Below are 14,255 nucleotides of genomic sequence, written 5' to 3'. Positions count from 1 at the left end.
AGAGAGAGAGAGAGAGAGAAATCAAACTGATATTTAGCCCCTACTAGCTTTTCCCTCTTTTGTTTTACGCAAGGCTCTTTTTACCACATGGTAGTGACAGATTGTTTGAGCTGGAAGGAAAAGCCATTCGAAGCTAATTAAGCAGCCATTCCAAGCACTATTCGCGGGCAGGAGGCTGAGAGGCGCAGGCATTTGTCAGCGCTCTGCCCCTCGTGGGCTTGATTGACAACGCGGCTCCCTGCCTGACAGGCTCTGCCGGGCTCGGCCAATCAGGCGCGTGCATGGAAATGAGAGGCGCCGCGATCGGCTGAGGCGAGATGACGACGCGTTCGAGCCCCACGTGGGGGCGAAGCTCAACGGCGCCTCGTGATTGGTCGGCTGTTTTCGTTTTTTCTCGGGCGCAGACATCATGTTGGGCTTCGGTTGTCGTTGAGCTGACAGCATGAATCAAGTAATGGGGGCTGATTTCACAGATTTTCCCCCCTTTCCTGTTCATTTAGGCTGTACGGCGTGAACAGGCGGAGAGCTTTTTAGTATATGGATATATATATGTGATATGTTTACCCTGCTTTATATGTCAAAATAAACTAACGTTGCACTAGTTGTATATATTTTTTATTATTATTATTATTATGTCATTTTATTATTGTCTGTATTATAAAGCCAGGCTTTATTTGATCCAGCCACAGTTCTGCTGTGTGCGCATATCGTTTCTATCCGGGCTGCTCGTGCTCTTTCACACCGTTCCACCTTACATTTGGGCAGCAGTTGCAACCCTAGGCGCCTTTTTGCCCTTTTTAAGGTGGAACGGAAAATTCGCAAAGTTCCCAACCCTAGTAAATCCACTCCACCTGATCCATCTAATCCATTTAGTGCTCGATTAGCAGCACGAATCGTGTTAAACGAACCTATCCCGAGGTAAAGCGAGTGCTAGCTGGCTAACGCGTCCTCACACCGACGCCCCGCGCTTTTTAAGCGCTACCCGGACACAATGTGAATTTCGCGATCTGAATTAATGCCTTCAGACACCAAACACGTTCCCGAGCTTTCAGACTTGGTGGTTAGACTTCGAACAATCGTCGCTCATGTAAAGCTGTTTGTCTGGCAGAAAGAAAAACATGCTTAGATCCAAAATGGCGAGCATGAGGTCAGATCTCCCCGGCCCAATCAGCGGGCGAGGCAGCGGCGCGCCCCACGTGGGAGCGCCCGCTCGTGATTGGTTGATCTAGATAAACTCCTTCTGGAGATCTGATTGGCCGTCTCGGGTCGCTCTCTCGCGGCAGTTGAATCCTCGTGTCAGTGGGCAGTCTGTGTGTGGTACGGCGAGCGGTGGAGTAACTGGGCGAACGCTGTTGCAGGAGATTGGCACTTTTTCAGCGTTGTTTTCGTTTTGTAACCATTGAAAACATCACATTTTTGGATTTCGAGGATCGCATATTGCTCTCACGCGGCGACTGGAGTGGCCTGGACGTGAATTGCGATTTATACAAGCGCAAAAACCCACCTTTTAAGTTGGGAAGGCGAGGCTTCCCACTGTTCTCGTGCTGGTGGACTTCGAGAAATACGATAAAAGAGGAGCGAGAGGTCGAGGGAGACTGTTTGTGTGTTTCTGGCCAGATCAGATCAGATCACACCAGACCAGACCACTCATCGTAAGGTCACACGAGTGGAGGACTTTGACGATTCCTCTCTGGGAAATATCTGGGAATTCTTCGGGAACTCTCCTGCCTTCAAAGGGGATTTTTACTGTGGAGAAAAGACAAAAGGTATTGATTAGCCCGATCTGTTGGTTATCCACGACCGGGCTGCTGGTTTAGCTATCGAGCACTTATCTACAGCGTCCTCATAGGCTCATAAGCTGCCCCTCTCTCCTGTCCTCTGTTGTTCACCTACTGCCCTGCTGTTACAGCAGTCGAGGTATTCGGTATTGCCTTTGCTGTTGGGGTGCACCACAGTTCAGTAGTATGACCTAATATGATGATGATGATGATGGTGATCGATTGATTTAATCAAGATATTCAGTTTTAATTGTTTGGATATATTTTTAAACGCTGGTTACAATCCGGGGACGAGTGTAAGTAAGTGCACCCAGAGATGCCCCCCTTTTCGGGATTTGTGTCAACACGAGTCGTCCTGAGCAGGAAATCGTGTTATTGTGAGAAGGCGAAGGGAAACCCAGGCGAGCAGCGCGTGCCTGAGCGGAGCTCGAGCCGCCCGGGGATCGCCCGCCCGCTCGCCCGCCCGCTCGCGCTGCTCCTGCTGCAGCTTCTGCTGTTCTGGTTGTCGTCGTTTTGTCCCTCCTCGCCTTTTCTTTACGTTTTTCTGGCTTAATTGTGTTATTCTGAACTAAAGCAGCACTCTTTCTTAGTGTGTGTGTGTGTGTGTGTGTGTGTGTGTGTGTGTGTGTGTGTGCGCGTGCGTGCGTGTTGTTCCCCTGATTACACTCGCTCGTAAAGGACAAGGATCCTGAAATTGAGGAGAAAGGACTGAAAGGGGGAGGGGGGGAGTGTGTGTGTGTGTGTGTGTGATGTCGAAGTGCTCCTTGTTTTGATTTTCTTCATCTTTTAAAATTATGATGTTATTTTTTTTGTTCCCCTCGCGGAGTGCAGGGCAGGGAGGGGTGGCGGGACATTACTGCTTCACCTGCTCGGATTTATCCTGCTGCAAGACGCCACATCTGCGTGGATCCGTGCGGGCAGGATGTATCCACAGGGCCGGCATCCGGTGAGTACATCCAGCTTTAAAAAAAAAATTAAATTAAATAAAAATGCATGCTGAATTATGTGTGCATTGGTCATATTACAGTTAGTTATAATGATGCATCTACAATAATGTGTTCTGGTGCTCTGCACGCAGCTAAAACTACATTCAGGATAGTGCTAATTGCCTCTGTTCATTTATCCCCCCCCTCCTTTCCTCCTCTTCCTCCTCCTCGCGCACTCGCTTAATTACCCCGTCGACCATTAGAGCGCGTGATAGCCTACGACGAGACAAGAGCTCTGTTTTGCTGACGGTCCCGATCAACAATGAACTGAACAGCGGGCGAGCTCGCTTCACTTCCACGGGAGTTCGGCGTTATGGAGACTGGGAGGACGTCGACAGCGAAATTCCGCGATAAAGTGACTAAATATCCCCGAATAAACCGTTTAAACCACCTCCAACCACACAAAGGAGGGTATGCGCGTGAATGCGGGCTAGTCGGGGTCTGTGGTAATAAGGTAGAGAGGGAGCGAACAGGGAGGAGGAGGAGGAGGAGGAGGAGGGGGGGAGGAAGAGAGGGGGGGGGTGGGGGGAGAAATCAGGTTACAGTTTTTTCTCCGAGGCCGTTCAGACGCAATGACCCGTCCACGTCTCGGAGAAGGAGGCTGCTGAGTGATGGCGGCTATTCCCCACCCGTGTTAAAAACGAGCTCCAGGGAAAGGCACGGGCAGCTCAGGCGGCCGATGAAACACAATTTCCCCGAGAATCAGGGAGCATGAAATGTGTTATTGACACCAGCAGCGGTTATTACCATGAGTCATATTCCTCTCGCCGTCTCCCCTAATGCCGCCCGCGGTAGCCTAATAGAAAAGGCCAAGTGTTATTGTTTTGGTTAGAGTGGAACGCTACCCTGGATGTCCAAAAGTTTGTAGACACCTGCTCTGGAATGAGTGACATGAATAGTTAATCTGTCGCTCTTTTTCTGCAGTGGCAGTCTCTACTGCTCTGGGATTGCTTTAGACTAGAAGTGGGGATGTCTGTGTAGACTGTAGAGATGTAAGTGTGTCCGTTTAGACTTTTGACTAGATGAAGGAGTTTCTGTATAAGATTTAAACTAGGTTTGGAAATGTCACTGCAAGATTTTGACTGTTAGGGACTGTATGTATAGGCTTTGGACTAGACATGGGACTGTGTCTGTATAGGCTTTGGACTAGACATGGGACTGTCTGTATAGGTTTTGGACTAGACATGGGACTGTGTGTATGTATAGGCTTTGGACTAGACATGGGACTGTGTGTATGTATAGGCTTTGGACTAGACATGGGACTGTGTGTATGTATAGGCTTTGGACTAGACATGGGACTGTGTGTATGTGTGTATATATATATATATATATATATATATATATATATATATATATATATATATATATATATATATATATATAGGCTTTGGACTGTATATAGGGAACATATCCTTAAGAGACTTTGGACCGGACATGAGACTGTATATATAGGCTCTGGACCGGACATGGGACGGTCTGTATAGGCTCTGGACCGGACATGGGACGGTCTGTATAGGCTCTGGACCGGACATGGGACGGTCTGTATAGGCTTTGGACTATATATAGGGAACATATCCTTAAGAGACTTTAAACTGGACATGAGACTGTGTGTGTATATATAGACTTTGAACTGGACATGGGATGGTCTGTATAGGCTTTGAACTGGACATGGGACGGTCTGTATAGGCTTTGGACCGTATATAGGGAATATATCCTTAAGAGACTTTGAACTGGACGTGGGACTGCCTGTATAGGCTTTGGACTAGACGTGGGACTGTCTAGAGGCTTTGGACTATGTGAGAACACGTCCATTGGACTAGACATGGGACCGTCTGTATAGGCTTTGGACCGTATATAGGGAATATATCCTTAAGAGACTTTGGACTAGACATGGGCTGTCTATATAGGCTTTGGACTAGACGTCAAAATATTTGCAGTGTGATTTGACTGCGAGAGCATTAGTGCGTTTACTTGTAGTGGATTATTAGTTTAAGATTATTGTGGTGGATTATTAGTTTAAGATTATTGTGGTGGATTATTAGTTTAAGCGAACTCCTTTTCAGTTCATCCCAAAGGTATCTGATGAAGCTCCATCACTACAGAGAAGGTACTTCCACTCTGGGGGTGCTTTTATACTTTTGGAACAAAGTTTCAGCAACCTTGTCTCGTGAGACTGCTCCAGAGCGCCCATTCTGATTCCTTTTAAAGTAGCTAAACTCAGCAATCCGGGGGGGGGGGGTCTGGATCCGTTTGGGCATACAGTGTGGCCTTAATCAGTGTAACTCCAAATACAGTTGGATGACTTTGTAATAAGATGTGCTGTAAATGATAGACAATGTTCTGAATGTATCTTCTGCAGGCACCTCATCAGCCTGGTCAGCCCGGGTTCAAATTCACAGTAGCGGAGTCCTGTGACAGGATCAAAGACGAATTTCAGTTCCTGCAAGCTCAGTATCACAGGTAAACAGTGCTGACCCCTTCTGCACTGCATGGTTTTAATGATTGCACATTAGTGGCTGGTTTCCCAGACGCCAATTGAGCCCAAGCCTAGAGTAAATAGCGTTTTTAAAGAGTGAAACACCATTTAGTCCAATGCCCTGTCCAAGAAACCAGCTCCGAGTGTTATTTGAACTGCTTCTTGTGGCGGTGGTTTAGCTCTCTCTCACTTTCTGGTGTATTTATAATGAATCACTATGAATTGCATTAAAATGCATGCCAGCGTTGGTACAGCCAGGGTACAAAAATAATGTGAGGCTGTGTTCTGTACATTTTGAAGGCGTAACACAGGCTTATGCTATACCCTAACTTGTGTTCTCTCATTTCTTCCAGTCTTAAAGTGGAATACGACAAACTGGCCAACGAGAAGACCGAGATGCAGCGTCACTATGTCATGGTGAGGGCCGGATGTGCTGTTTGTTTTCCTATCAGTGAGCTCCTATCTGCACCGCGTCCCTCGAAACATCAGAGCCGTCAGCCAGATACGCAGGCTAATGTTTAGTGTTTACTATCCCTGTTTATCACACTGATAGTGTTTGCACTGATAGCTGTAGAGTATCACCATCGTGATTAGAGGTGTTTGTGTATTGTGAAATGGCAGCAGGTTCAGATGTCCAGTGTTTGGGGCAGGGTGTTGGACGTTTTTCTGGGCCACTTGTCTGCTGTGTGTTATTCCTCCTATACAGAATGCCATGCAGGCTTGTGTGCTGTCTGGCAGTTTCTTCTTCAGTCTACAGTAGTTTACAGTAAAACTGAAAGTAAGTTTATGTGGACGTGACATGACGTGGCTGTGGGTAGAACTTGTGTGGGTTAATCTGTCTCACTGTTTGTTACACAATGATCTGAATGAGTTATTTAACCAGTATAAAAGGGGGAAAACAGTGGCGTTTTGGGATTACATTGCTCAAAGTTCTAGATAAATGCATGCACACACAAACAAATGCCGAAATGTGAAGTAAGCTGCCCTCCTGCCCTGCTGTTTTCATCCAGATCGATTCAGTAATAGGTCACCATTCACCTTTGTTTGGGTGCTTGGTTTCTGGAAACTCTGAACCAGAGCATGTGAGTGTAACGCGAAAGCTGGCGAAAGGAAAGGCAGTTCCTGCAGGCTGTGATGTAAGAGGAGGAACTGTGTTAACCAGCCTCCCTTATCTTATTTGGACATGCTGGGATTGACTTGACATTCCGGTACTTTTGTTAAATATTAGTTTTTCATAGTAAGGCGGGTCAACGAGATAGAGGGCAGTGCTAGATAATCAGAGCGAATCACACGGGGTTGAGGTGGGGAGTTCATCCTGACGTTGGGAAAATCAGCTGATGTTAGTGGCTGTGGCCGACGGTCATTCCACTCCATTACAGATTAGGCGCAGCCAACTCTGATATGGAGCCTTGTTCAACGTCACTGCAGTAGCTGTAACGGTTCTCTTTATATAGAAATGGGCTGGAAAGTGAGAGATGGCAGGGGAAAGGGAGATGGAAAAGGAGCAAAGGAGAAAGCATGCTGTGTCTGAGATGGAAGCTAGTCATAAACCTGTGAGATTGGATCAGTTTTTAAGGCTGTTCAGCGTTAAGGCTGCTGAGCAAGTGTCCAGACTGAGCGGATATGCTCCTGTGCTAATCAGTGCTGCAGTGAATCCAAACTCCAGCTCACAAAGCTGCCTTTTGTGCATGTGACAGTTTCTTTTTGCACACATGCATGTGGGAGTGGAACCGTATAATGTGGCTTGTGTATTTTGCGGATATTGCATTAGCTGTACAGTCGAATGTCTAAGCCTGGGCTTATCTATGTTCTCGTCTGGTTTGAAATACCATGAGAACGTGCGATAAAAGCACTTGCTTTTTGCCTGAGGACTTTGATGAGATCAGAGGTGTATCAGGTGAGGCAAGATTAGGTTTCAGTGCGGTCACCTTATGGGACTGCGTGTGACTCAGTAACTAAACCAACAACTTTTGTTTTCGTGTAGACTGTGATTCAAACCGAGAACGACAGCAGGTGTGCGTCGCATCCTCTGATGGTGACTGACAGCAACTGGGATGTCTGCTGTAGTCTCCTGTGTGTTTTAGGCAGTGATTAGTCTTTGTTCGCCACTTTGAGTTGGCTGGTTGCTTAGAAGTGGTGTTCGCTAAGAACTTTCAAGGTCTTGATGGACAGATGAAGTCCTGAGTTAGAATAAGACCCTCTGGAGCAGTTACGCCCTGAATCTCCTGGAAACATGACTATTACCAGGCGTAGGGTAGAGGAGTATAAAGCCCCCAGTCAATAGTGAGTTTTGGAAGGATGGTGCTCCGTCCAGTACTTTTGAGATGAGCTGGGGTGGTGATCATTAACAGCCTTTTGTTGCTAAATGCAATCAAATTGTCACAACAATGCTCCAAAGTTTTGTGGAAAGCCTTCCTGGGACAGTGTAGACAGTTACTCCAACAGAAACAGGGTTATTTTTTGTGTGTGAGAGAGCCTTTATTTCAGTAGAAGTTATGAATGAGCAGGTGTCCCAATATTTTTGTCCATGTAGTGCATGTGTCTGCGTACAGCACAAATGTTCAGATGCGGAGCATATGAAATTGTTGGCTATTTTTGCTGTGAGTTGCTTTACTTGCTTGCTTATTCATTTCTTCTCCATTTCTTCTCTTGCAGTACTACGAGATGTCCTATGGGCTCAATATTGAAATGCACAAACAGGTATGTGACCCTTTCATGCAATATTCCTTGACTTATCCATGTGTTAATGGTTACACTTCTCAATATTTCCTTCTTATCTGTTATTTTAAGTGCAAACGATCATTAAGAATGCAATTAGCAAGCAACCTGAATGCACTCCATATAGCACAGGCATCCCTTTATTTGTTTTATAACCTATCAGTATGGACAGAGCACCCCTGCACACAGGGAGGCAGCCTGGCAAGCTGACAAGCTAACGCGTATTGTGCATTCGTTGTGTTGGGCCTGAATATGATCTGACTAACATGCAGGGTTCTGGCACTGTGACAGCACTGCATAAACAAGAGAAAGAGCTGCTGAGAGGAGAAGAGCAGCCGTACCAGTTAAATCATAGAACATCAGCAGCTTTGAGTGGGATGCAGGCTCGGAAAAGATGGAGCTTGCTGATATTGGAATTGCTTTGCTAATGATGCGAGGTGTTTAATAAGAGTACAGTACATTTCAGATTACCAATTGTATTTCATGTGGAGATCCTTTAGTATAATCCTCTAGGACTGACGTCTGGAAATCTGGACCTCGAGTCATGTTTCCAGTCCTGGACTTCATAATCTTTGATAGGTGTGACACTACGTGGCCAATCAGTTACGTTAACTGTCCCCTTAACTTCCTGTGTGAACAAAATCCAGCACTTGAACCTGGATTCAGTGTCCAGATAGTTGATCCGTTGTCCTTTCATTCTTATTCACAATGGTGGTTAATGAGGCCCATTTCTTTTTTTTGTAGAGGCTTTATCACTCACCCCTCCAATCACCAATCACCCCTTGTAAGGCTTTACAAGTGTAATTTATTAGCAAAACGGCCGCGATTTGGAGCCTCAGTCACGCTGCATGTGAGCAAGCACCCCTTCTGGTTGCTAATGTCCAAAAAGGTTCTGTCTATCTCCTCTCCATTGGCGGTGGCAGTGAGTAAACAGGTTAATCGACTGGCCTGCTTCTGGACTCCTGTTTTGTTTATCAATAAAGCCCTGAGTGAGTGGACTCGAGCACATCCATTATTCATCCGAGAGTGGCCTTGCTGCCCCAGTCATAATCCGCCCATGCAAACCTGCTGCGTTTTCAGGGTTCCGGGTTGCTGGTGGTTCATGAAAGGATTATTTTGGAGAAAAATCTAATATAAGTTTGAAGCTTAAGGACTGAGACTGAAGTCTGTGTAGAAATGTGCTTCTCCACCTACCCACCAACACAAAGCCCATAAGCCCGTGCATTTAGTGTCTGAGTGTCTTCACGTCTTTGCTTTGTTTCTGGGCAAATATTCGAACAAGGGTTTGAGGTGGCGTCTGTATTTTTGCAGCGTTGCGTTGATTGCAGTTTGTCGTACTTTGTCAAATCACGTTAGCTGTTCTGTTTGAGATTACTTAATAACTAGACTTTGAGGCAGCGTGTGGTTTTGAGCATGCCGTTTACACATTGTTAATTGGTGAGGTATAAGCTTTCATTACTTGGCAGCCTTGTAGCTCTACTGCAAACCTGAAAAAACAAGCCTTTTACTCAACATATTGTCGTGGTCCCATGTCTCCATTTTTCACTTTTTGGTGTAGTCTGAATCTGGTAGTTCTTTATGTTGTAAGAATGTCATGATGATGGACAAATAGGAATGCTCCAAAATGACTTGGAATAAAAATAGTTGAGACGGCAATATCTTGGTTGATATTACTGACTATATTTGTGTAGAAGAACCAGTTGATGTTCCTGCAGTAGTGCTGCAACCTCCTCTGCAACTGCACTGCATTTGAAGAAAGAAATCACCTGGTAGCAAAGTGACCAACATTTCCGACTTTGAGACTCCGGCCTGGTCCAGTTGTCCGTTAGAGCCTGAGGCAAGTTAGGATGGCCGGGCGAGTAGCAGGGCGTCATTAGGGAGGGAGCAGACGGTCGTTAAGGAGGAGGGCAGTGGGGCGAGTGTCAGTACGGGACTTTAATTATCGTGCCTCATTAGGCTGCCCTGCGACGGCGGCACCCTGCTGGTCTAAAGCAGAGAACGCTCCCGGTTTCTCTCCTATTTTCTCCATTTTTTTTCTCTCTAGCTATGCTTAGAAGGTTAGGTGTGTGTATGTGGGTGTTTGTGTTTTCTGGTTTGTTCAGAGCCTTCTCCAGCTTGTCGATGATCAGTGACGAGATCGCACAGAAACTCTGCTTCGTTAGGGGAATCTCTCTTTGCCAGAGAGATGGAGAGAAGGAGAGGGCGTGTTCAGAAAGAGAGAGGGCCGAGAGAGCTTGTTCAGATGAATAATTTATTCAGGATTCCAGGAATTGTTTGCCAAGGTGATGATGGTCGACTTGTCCATGAGCCAAAGTAAACTGACTCAGAGTGTGGCAGTCTTCCTTCAAGTGTGTGTGTGCGCTCGCGGCTACAGAATGCACTCATGCTCATAGTTGGTCTGTAAGTTGTTGCTAGAATTCAAGCAGACACTTCTCAGGCTGTTGACCTGCTGACTGAGGGCAGCGGCTGGTCGTTCCGTGTGTGTGTGTGTGTGGGGAGTGCTGTGTCGGTGGAAAGAGAGCCCTGCTCTGCAGCGCCAAGGGGACTGCAGTCACTCTTTAGGTTACCTAATTGAAAGCTTGCTAATTTGCAGGAGCAATTTTGAAACCGTGTGGTAACATCCTTGCAAGGAGGTGGTGTAACCGTGACCAAGCAATGTGCTTGCGAGTGCTCCTTACTGTGTGTCAATGCTGTTTCCAAACAATGTGTTTAACTGATCTTAAAGGATCTCTGCAGTATATGCTGGAGGATGACCTTCTTGTTCCTTCTCGACCTTGTATTTGCGGTTTGGTTGTTGGTCTGCCTTATTGGCTGTTCCAGAATATGTGGGTTTAAACTTTGTCAGATAGATGTTTGTTGTATCTGCAGCAAGTGTAGACACACAATTGGACATTCCTTATAGGGTACCAGGGACCATATATTTCACAGTGTCATGCACAATCATACGTATGTTGCATGTGGACGACCTAGTTCATGCAAAATCTAGCAGGTAATGATACAGCACACAGAGACGTTTTAGACAATTATACGCTTCCAGCTTTGTGGCAAGTTTGGGGAAGGCCCTTTCCTGTTCCAGCATGATTGTGCCCCTGAGCACAGAGCAGGGTCCTTTAAATACATGGTTTGACGAGTCTGGTGTGGAAGAACTCCAGCGGCCACACAGAGCCCTGACCTCAAACCCACGCAGAACATCTTTTGGGATGAATTGGAACGTTGATTGAGGATGTGAGCCAGGCCTTCTCATCCAACATCAGTCCCTGGCCACAAATTCCTCCATACATGCTTCAGAATTGGGTGGAAAGTTGTTACATGGATGTGCATGGTTTTGGAATGGCATGTCCTGAAAATGCATGCAGGTTTGTGACTTTTGGCCACCGTGGATTAGCGACGGGGTGCGTTTGAGCAATTGTTTCTGTTGAGCCAGTATTCGTGAAGTTTTCATTTAAATTCAAGCACAGATCCTACTACTACTACTACTACTACTACTTTATAATAATAATAATAATAATAATAATGCTAATAATGATAATAATGATGATGAGAAGGCACAAGGATTTCATTAGAAAGTGATGAGGTGTGTGTGTGTGTGTGTGTGTGTGTGTGTGTGTGTGTGTGTGTGTGTGTGTGTGTGTGTGTGTGTGTCTAAGGTTTCAGCAGCATCTGGCCCAGTGTTCTGCTACCTGACCTGGTCCGTTGGGGCCATGGCCCTTGGCCCCGCTCCCAGGAGATCAGTGCTCAGGGAAACACAGACATCAATAAACAGTTAGAGCAGGATTTGCTGCACGTTAACAATGGCCCAAGGAGAGCAGCCATCTTCCCCCACTTGCACAGCATCACCGCTCAATACAGCCTTTCTGCCTCAGGCCAGAGGGGATTAGACTAGTAGAGGGGGTGGGGCTGGAAACTGGCTGAGTGAGTAAGTGTGTGTATGCGTGCGCATGTGGCAGCAGTACTGCAGTGTACTCCGGGTGAATGCACTCTTTTGGGCCGGTTCTTTTATGGATTTATTTGAAGTCTGGCGTCATTGGGGTTACAGTACTACATGCAGTGTTGGTTAAAGAGTACTTCACTTTTTAAACCTTTAATCTTGGCAGTAAGTTTGTTTTGTGCATGTGGAAACGCCATAGATCACTAAGATAATGAGCATAAATGCAATTATCACAAATACTACTGATTTTGGGGGAATTTTGTTAAATTCCATCACCAGCGCACTTGATTGAACATAATGAAGTGTTGATTTGCTGAACTTGGATGACTACTATAAATACTACACTTCCTTAACCCCTTAGGCCCTGTATATTGGCCCACACTCGCTCATAAATACATTACTGTTGCAATTACAGGGTTTTTTTTTTTTACAGCCCCAAAAACAGAACCTAGTGGGGGTCCTTATAAAGAAGTTTGACATTGATTAAACCATGGCTTGTGCACAGTTACTACCTATTGTGAGCTCTCTGTGTTCTAGTCTAAGTAATAATAAAAAAAAAAACATTTATCTGAGCAGTGAGCTTTAAATGCTAATTTTTTGTCTAAAACTTTCTTTAGGTTCATTAGTGAATGGCTGCTTCAGTCCCTTGTTGTTTTGCCCATATTTAATCCTCATCAGTGTCTCCCTCCACTTGGCTAACGCCAGTAGCAACAGGCAAATGGCTCTGTGTTCCACTGACGTGTGTGTGTGTGTGTGTGTGTGTGTGTGTGTGTGTGTGTGTGTGTGTGTGTGTGTGTGTGTGTGTGTGTGTGTGTGTGTGTGTGTGTGTGTGTGTGTGTGTGTGGAACAGGGGGGAAGAGAGAGAGTGAGTGCTCTTCACGGGGTGCTAGACAGCTCTGAGCACCTGGAATTGTGAAGCCGAGCAAAAAGCCTCCTCAGCGCTCAAGGGCTCTGTTTTCACAGCCTTAAAGTGATGGCGCCCTATTTTTATCGCGCCGCGTGACGGAGCAGCACTAAAAGCTTTCAACACGCCTCGGTGGAAACTACCCACAAGCACCCCCCCCCCTCTTTTTACACACACACATACACACACTGCTTCACCCTGTCCACATAGCTGAGGGCAAAAACCCAGCACTCGGGGAGCGACAAGCCAGGGTCAGTACGGGTTTCTCACGATGAAGTAGATATCCCCCAGACACCCACTGCACTCAGTACTCTAAATGATGGAGGTAACCGACCTGTCTGTCTTGGTCTGAGCTGATTATGGGGTTTTCTAATGATCATTGTGTCCAGATGTCAGCTTGTGCTCAGTGTTTAATGGTGGACTTAACTGAATGTCTCTGATCAGGTGCAGATTTGAATGGAAAATTTTACATTGAAGCGTCTCAGTAGAACGGTGTGCAGTTGTGTTTGTGTGCGGGGTTTTTTTCTTCTTTGCATGGCCACAGTTTTCCCAAGTATCTGCGTATCAAATGAACAACGTCTAGGCTGTGTAGCCATGCAGCAGCTATTGTGTGGGACATAGATTATCATAGACATTATCATATTATCATCATAGATTATCATATAATAATACCTCTACCTGTCAGTGACTCCTACACATTTTGGGAGTGGTTTGATTCCCAGTCTGGGTGACTATGCTGCACTACACCAATATCCGGTGTATAGTCCTTTTGGCAAAATTCTTAACGCTACACTGGGCTGCCTCTGTAATACTAGTAACCCTGTAATTCGCCCTGTTTGAGCGTTAGCTAAATGTAATGTAAACGAAATTGCACTAAAGACTCAAATTTAGCAACTTGCTGAATTGAACTTGATAACCTACATCACCTTTGTGGGCTGTCTCCCTAAACTTGATATTGAATGGTTTGTAGAAGGGATTGGCAGGTTGCCGTTCCCAGACTTGAGTTCACCTCTTTTGGTCAGACCAAATATCGGGCCTTTAGTGGGAACCGTGGTGCTGTTCAGTTTGAAAAGGCAGAAGGTCCGGACCAAAAAGGTAGGTGTGACGGCATCCTAATCAGTATTTCTTTTGCTTCCAGTGTAGTAGAATGCAAAATCAGTTCTTCTGTTAGGTGTGTGTGTGTGTGTGTGTGTGTGTGTGTGTGTGTGTGTGTGTGTGTGTGTGTGTGTGTGTGTGTGTGTGTGTGTGTTCAGTCAGTGGGCTCTGGTCTTTACCCCCCCCCCCCCCCCCCCTCTCCTGCACAGACAGAAAGACACACGCTCACAAACACACACTTAACCCCCCTTTAAGAGGAGCCGTTGGTCCCCCCACCCCCCTTTCCCCCGCTGACCCGTTTATCCACATTAATTGGCTGAGTTGATCTGACGGACAGGCTGAAAATCTGGTTTAATGACCCGCCCCTGTG

At 46.1% G+C, this 14,255-nt stretch overlaps 1 protein-coding gene across 8 annotated transcripts in view; it reads left to right on the top strand.

Annotated features, from left to right (window-relative positions):
• The first annotated feature begins 1,312 nt into the window (after positions 1–1,312).
• tle3b (TLE family member 3, transcriptional corepressor b) overlaps positions 1,313–14,255 on the top strand; it is a 31,952-nt gene continuing 19,009 nt past the window's right edge. For 7 of the 8 annotated variants that reach the window (XM_072671786.1, XM_072671784.1, XM_072671785.1 and 4 more), the window contains exons 1-5: positions 1,313–1,766; positions 2,610–2,724; positions 5,124–5,224; positions 5,594–5,657; positions 7,896–7,940. In XM_072671786.1, coding sequence (XP_072527887.1) covers positions 2,701–2,724; positions 5,124–5,224; positions 5,594–5,657; positions 7,896–7,940 — 234 coding nt within the window. In that variant the 5' untranslated portion in view covers positions 1,313–1,766; positions 2,610–2,700. Of the gene's footprint in view, positions 1,767–2,609; positions 2,725–5,123; positions 5,225–5,593; positions 5,658–5,930; positions 6,019–7,895; positions 7,941–14,255 lie in introns of those variants that run through there. The other variant, XM_072671787.1, reaches the window with a different exon arrangement.

Source organism: Salminus brasiliensis, chromosome 25 (assembly GCF_030463535.1).
Source record: "Salminus brasiliensis chromosome 25, fSalBra1.hap2, whole genome shotgun sequence".
Classification (NCBI taxonomy): domain Eukaryota; kingdom Metazoa; phylum Chordata; class Actinopteri; order Characiformes; family Bryconidae; genus Salminus; species Salminus brasiliensis.
The sequence above is the reverse complement of the archived record's forward strand: the minus strand, read 5'-3'. Positions and strand labels throughout refer to the sequence as shown.